This window comes from Echinops telfairi, unplaced genomic scaffold (genome assembly GCF_000313985.2).
Source record: "Echinops telfairi isolate 266 unplaced genomic scaffold, ASM31398v2 ScPeMD7_18;HRSCAF=68, whole genome shotgun sequence".
Taxonomy (NCBI): Eukaryota; Metazoa; Chordata; class Mammalia; order Afrosoricida; family Tenrecidae; genus Echinops; species Echinops telfairi.
The window spans coordinates 38,051,927-38,058,657 of NW_022103915.1; the positions used below are offsets into that span (position 1 = coordinate 38,051,927).

Sequence of the window (6,731 nt, forward strand, 5' to 3'; positions counted from 1 at the left end):
AGTCAGGCCTTCACGCCGGGCGCTCCCAGGACGGTGGGAAAGGAGTGGGCGTTCCGGCGGGGGAGGACCCCGGCCTGGGCCCCGGAAGTGCCTCGTCCTGGGCAGCCGCGGCGGTCGCGTTGATGGCTGCGGGGCTGGGTGGTTGACCCGGGATAGGGCGGGCCCCGCGCCCACAATTTGGGCGGCAGCTGCCTAAGCTCGGCCTGCACCATGGCCACTTCTGCCACCTCCTCGGAGCATTTCGAGAAGCTGCACGAGATCTTCCGTGGCCTCCATGAGGACCTGCAAGGGGTGCCCGAGCGGCTCCTGGGAACGGCGGGGACTGGTGAGGCAGGGGCGTCAACTAGGTCCCGCAGGACCTGGAGGGAAAGCTCCCACCCTTCTCCCAGACCTGGGGTCTCTCCTGACTTGGCTGCTCAACTCAGACACACCCCCTGGTGCTAATTGGATCCTTCTGTCCTGGAGATCCCTGCCGTCACTTCGGGTGCACCTGGGATGGGCTTCAGGATGCCGCGCCCTGACATCCTCCCTGTTGAGCTTCTCGTGCCCCTCTCATACTCTCTTGTCCTTGTTTATTTCATTGTGGCAATTAGGATGTTTTTAGGTGGCCTCGGGTCGGCTCCAACTCACGCGACCCTTTCTGTGTGTGACAGAGAAACAGTGCCCGGCCCTGCGCCATCCTCACCGTTGTTACTCTGAGCCCATATTTGCAGCCACTGTGTCAGTCCATCTTGTCCAGGGTCTTTCTCTCTTGGCTGCCTCCCCCCCTTTAAAAAGCATGATGTCCTTCTTCAGGGACGGGTCTTCCCTGACAACATGTCCGAAGCACGTGAAAAGAAGCCTCCCGCTCTCAATTGTAGATGAGTCTTGTCTGCGACCCAGTATTTCAATCGGACTGTCATCTTATGTAGTTCTGTGTATCTTAGGTATTTTGAAACCTTTTTTTAAAAAATCATTTTATTGGGGGCTCGTACAACTAACTCATCACAATCCATCCATCCATCCATTGCGTCAAGCACATTTGTACATGTGTTACCCTCATCATTCTCAAAACATTTGCTTTCTACTTTAGCCCTTAATATCAGCTCCTCATTTTTCCCCCTCCCTCATGAACCCTTGATAATAATATGAATTATTTTGTTGAAACCTTTTTCTCAAAGGAGGTCTGTAATTTTCGAGTGGGGAGGAGAGTACAGAGGGATAATCGTGGTTGTGATAACCAGGGTTGTGCAGTTTATGTGTTCCTCTCACGAGTTTCTGACTCCTTAGACCCTAAGCTTCAGGTTGCTATAAGCTCTGCCGGTAGAAACTAGATTCCTTCTTTTTTTTTTTTTCCCAGTTAAATCCATAGGAAGACCTGGCTTGCTAGAATTCCTTGTTTATAGATACTAGCTAGTAGATCTTGTTGGCAACAAGGTTAAGAGTTTTATGTATTGTTTATACCTAGGATCTGAGCTTGGGTGTTTGCTTTGTGAGGGACCCAAGGCCCCCTGAATGGAGCAACTCTAATGAGAGTAAAGGAGGCATGAGTGGTACAGTTCTCACCCTCTTCCAGAGACCCGCTGGAGCAGGCGCATCTGTTAGTGGAGGCTTGCACAGAGCTGGGATGCTCAGCAGGTTTCAGTGGCGCTCCAGGCTAATAGAGATGGGGGAGAAGGACCTGGTAATCTACTTCCAAAAATTAACCTGAGAAACGGTATGGATCACAGTAGTCAGATCTGTATAACCTGTCCTGGGGATGGGGCAGCCTGTTGCATTCTGTTGTGCATAGGGTCCTGAGAGCAGGGGCTCAACTGTAGGGCAGCTAACAGCCAAAAGAATGGAATCTGTGCATTTGCTTAACAAGTACTCCCCAAGATCAGTGGTTTAAATACTCCCTGAGATCAGTGGTTCTCAACCTTCCTAATGCTGTGACCCTTTAATACAGTTCCTCATATGGTGGTGACCCCCCAACCATAAAATTATTTTAGTTGATACATCATCACTGTCGTTTTGCTACTGTTATGAATTGGGTGACCCCTGTGAAAGGGTTGATCGACCTCCAAAGGGGTTGTGACCCACAATGCTGGTAATATTAACAGGCAGTGCCCCGAGTTGTACAGGAAAATAAAGCAGTTAGATAAAGGACTAGAGTGAGGGCAGCACTGAACTTAAATAGGGTGACTGAGAAGGGCCTCTTGTGAAAATGTGGCTCCGACAGACCTGTATAAAGTGAGGGGGGAGCCATGTAAAAGCCTGAGAGAAGTGAGTGTCAGGAGGAAGGAGTAAACTGCGGGAGGTCTTTGAACAGGCATGGCACATCCAAGAAAGCCTAAGAAGGGGGGAGAGTGGTACCAGAGTGGAAGACAGTGCCAGTTCATTTGCATCTTTTTCTCAATGCAGTGGATGTAGTTACAGGGCTGGGGCAGGTGAGTGACAAGGTCAGATGTACAGTGTGGAAAAACAGATGATGTTTGCAGCCTGGTGCTGACTTGAGCAAGGCATTGCCTTTTTCTGTAAGGCTGAGTGATGTAGAGGGGCATTCCTTCCATTTTGCCACATAAAATTCGTTGTTTCTGAATTCCAGCAGAATGAGTTCTTTCACCTCTGCCATCTGCCTAGCCATCCCATGCCTGAAAAGAAGGCAAGTGACGGCATCAGAAGGGTATGACGTTCTACTGCGGCAGTGTTCAAGCACAAGGTGCTTGACATGGTTGCTGGATGGAGAAGTCAATATAGGAGACATGCGTCCCCAACATGTCTCTCTCATTGTTCAGTGCCTTATCCATAATGCCCAGGAACTGTTTCCTGAATTACATTAATTGAAGGAAGCGAGCATGCAAGGCCTCACTCTGGATCCGTCCTCAGCACTCCAGGGCTCTAGTCCCCGTTGTGAGTGAGTTGGCATGGCCTTTTCACTTAGCTTATGATTAATGTTCTAACTCAGTCATTTTCCAGTAAATACATTGGAAATTAGTATGTCAGCCACTGTCCTGAACCCTGATAACTCCTGAGAGTTCTTGTCTGAAAGAGAAGTCAGTTACAACAAAGTGACAAGCCCTAAAATAATATTCTCTGGGCCCATAAAAAAAGATGAACTTGGATGAGGGGAAAAGAGGGACATTTCATTAAAAAGGAGCACGTTGAGCTGAGGGTGAAGGGCTGAATGGGAGTCTGTTAGGGAGAAAATGAGAAGGCAGGAAAAAGGGCGTCTCTTGGCTCTGACTGGTATAGGACCTGTGTGAAAGAGTGGGGAGCCTAGGGAAAGTGAGGCATGGCCAGGCTGGGAAGGACCCACAGGTCAGCGCTAAGGCAAGTGGGCTGTATGTAGAAGGATCAGGATCAATAGTGAGCCTGGTAGTAGACAGGCATTGTGCTGGGCAGAGGAGAAAAGAGAGGCACAGGGGGTCTTGTTCTCAGGAGCCTTGAGTGTTGAGGATCCTAAGTCGGGGAAAGTGGTTCTGAGGCAGAAGTTAATTGAGCTGATTTGACATGGAGAGTTGAGAGGTGCTGTACTGTAACATGACTACGCAGTGTTTCATTCAGTTCTCACTGTGTCACAGGGTCACTAACGACATCTTCTGATATTCAACAGCATGGATTGTAGAGTCAGATATGAGTGCCTGTATTAGTCTGGGTACTTTGGAGAAACAAATCCACGGCGACTCACGTATAAGAGAGAGTTTTATGTAAAGAAAAGGTGCATCACGAAAACATCCCAACCCAATGCTGCCCAAGCCCACAAGTCCAACATTAACCCATTAACCCAACACCAGTCCACAAAGTCCTCCACCTCACAAAACAGAGGCAATGATGCCTACTGCAGGAGGAAAGCTGAGTCCGTGAATGTGTAAGCATCTCAGCACTGGCAAGGGTCTCCACACGGCTGCTCCAGCACCCAGGGCTGCATCGGGATAGATCCATGCGGCTTCTCCTTGGGGTTGTCTTGTAGGAAGTCAATCTTGCAAGCTGAAGCAGGGAACTGCTAAGGCAGCTGCACCCGATGCAACCATCACAAAACAAGAGACCCGAGAACTAGAAAGGCGAGGCTTCACCACCCATTTATCCCTCCGCCTTTCAACCAGCACCACATGTGATTATCAGCCAGGCTGGCACAATTAACTAACTCAGTGCCCAAACCTAAAACCAACTGCCACTTAGTAGATTCAGACTCATAGTGACCGTGTAGGGTTTCTTAGGTTATAGATCTTCACAGGAGCCTACAGTCTCCTCTTTCTCTCCCAGAGCGGTTGGTGGATTTGAACCACTGACCTCAAAGTTAGCAGTTCGAGCTTCTCCGACACCACCACCAGAGCCCCTGTTTACATGCATAAAGCTCTTAGGATATTGATCAGCAATAGTAAGAGCTGTCAGCCATGGCTCTTGTGTAAGAAACTGGGTATTTTATGTAAGTGGAAAATAGAACACTAATCTGCATACAGCTACTCTCAACGTGCTCTGCTATTCCTTTTGTCCCCGCACAGTTGTCTCCTAACACTGAACACTTCCTATGTGTGTGGTCTGCTGTCTGTCTTCTGTAACTGTAACAGCGGGTTCTGAGCCAGCAGTGTCAGCATCGCCTGAGAACTTGTGAGAAATGCAGTCTTGGGCCCCGCCTCAGACCTACTGAATGGAAAGCAGTATAACAGTCCTCTGGGCAACTTCTGGTGCACACCCAGGCTGGTTTTGTTTGGTACTTACCCCACGCACCTAGAAAGGAGCCCCGATGATTCAGTGGGTTAAGCTTTGCACTTCGAACTGCAAAGTCTTGTGGTTCAAACCCACCAGCTGTTCCTCAGGAAGAAGATGCAGAAACCCCACCAAACAATTTTACGCTATCCTACTGGGCCCTTAATGAACTAACTGTTCTACTCTGCCTTGCTGGGTCACTACTGTGAATCAGAATTGACTACTGATGCAGTGGGTTTGGTTTTTGGATAAGGTCACACTGAGTCTGAGTCAATTTACTAGCTATAGGGTTAGTTGGGTTAGTACTGTTATTTTTCCTCGTTCTGCAGGAGTAAGCATCCTTAGAGGGGACCAGGTACTGTTTGCTCCTGGATGGCATGAGACCCATTAAACTCTCCCAACTTCTGGCTGTTGAGTGAATTCTGACTCAGCGACCCCATTGGACAGGGTAGAACTGCCCTGTGGGTTTCCAGGACTCTCCATGAGAATAGAAAGCTGCCTTGTTCTCCCAGGGAGCGACTGGTGGTTTCAAACTGCTGGCCCTGCAGTAAGCAGCCCACCGGGGCTTCTCATTAAACTCCAGCAGTCTAACCGCAGATGCAGTTCATAGAAAGGCCACAGTGGGGCACCAGAAGGAAATGGACAACCCATTTTTAAATTCCGGTGTAGCAGTTATTCTCACAACTATTGGACCAGAGCTAGTCATGCTCACCTTGGTGGTGCAGTGAGTCAGCTCTTGAGCACCAGCTGTAAGTTGGTGGTTTGAATCCACCAGCAGTGTCTAGAGAAAGATGTGGCTTGCTTTCCGGAAGGATCTACAGCCTCAGAAACCCTATGAGAGAGTCCTACTCCACCTTTCAGAGTCGGGATCGACTCACTGGAAATTGGTTTGGGGCCAAGGCTAGTCATTCTCACCTTGGTCGAACACACACTAAGGTAGGTCCTTCCAGCTGTGTCTGGCAGTCTGCTGCTTCATTGTAGTCTCTTTCTGGGAGATGCCACCCTCCGTGCACTTGGGATAAAAACAAGGCTTTCTACTCCCACAGAGTCACAGCCTCGGACGTACACACTCAATGGCAGTGGGTTCTTTGAGAGTGAGTTCATCGAGCTCATTACTTTAAGTGGAACATCTATATAATTGGGGCAAAAAAACTATGTCGGCAGAATCACACAATTTTAATTGTATGCTACTGGTTGAAACTGACATCCATTTTTTTTGTGTGTGGTAAAAGTAGATTAGTAAATTTTAGGTATTAAAAAGATACTAAAACCAATTGCCATCAAGTCTACCCTGACTCATAGCTACCCTGAGACTTTAAAACTTGCCAAGAGCAGACAGCCTCATTCTTCTCCTGAGGAGCAGCTGGTGAGTTAGAACTGCTGACCTTGTGGTTAACAGCCCAACACAACCTAGCACTCCACTGGGCTCCATAATAAGATGGAGAGGCTTGCAAGGGAAATGACTCTCACTGCGGTTTGAGGGTTTTGCATCCTTTCCCATACTGCCCCCGTGAGATACACTTGTCACACCAGGCAGCTTCCCAGTGAGCAGAGTAGATGGGCTTGGAACATGTTTTGCAGCAGGTGACGGTAAACAGAGAAGAGCGATGTACAATGGAGGGTGCGGGACAGTCTAATTGATGAGCGGGTGCCTACTCCTTTGTCAGGCGTGGGGTGGGGCGGTTGCATATGGCTAGAGTTCACCAGTACTCATGAGTCTGTGCTGACCCACAGTGACCCTACAGGACAGGGTAGAGCTCCCCCTGAAGGTTTCCCAGCCTGCAACTCTTTACAGGAGCAGAACGCCCTGTCTTTCTTCCTTGGAGCTGATCACAACCCAAGGGGTAACCACTACACCACCAAGGCTCCTGAGTTAATTAGTAGAGTTTTTCAAAAGGGTGCCATTGTTGGCTTTTGAAACTAGATGGTATTATGCAAGACTGTCCCAAGCATTGATATCCTTGCTACCTGGGTACTAAATGCCAGTGTTAACTCTACCCACTCCCACCCCCAGTCATTAGGCTAACAGGCACGTACATTTCTCGGTACTTTGGTGGTGGTGA

The 6,731-nt window shown here is 48.9% G+C and overlaps 1 protein-coding gene across 1 annotated transcript in view; it reads left to right on the plus strand.

The window, feature by feature from the left end:
- Positions 1-101: 101 nt before the first annotated feature.
- Positions 102-6,731, plus strand: part of VTI1B (vesicle transport through interaction with t-SNAREs 1B) — a 20,923-nt gene continuing 14,293 nt past the window's right edge. Inside the window, exon 1 of the mRNA XM_004698666.2 lies at positions 102-325. Within this exon, the coding sequence (XP_004698723.1) occupies positions 211-325 (115 nt within the window). The 5' untranslated portion in view covers positions 102-210. The remainder of the gene's footprint in view (positions 326-6,731) is intronic.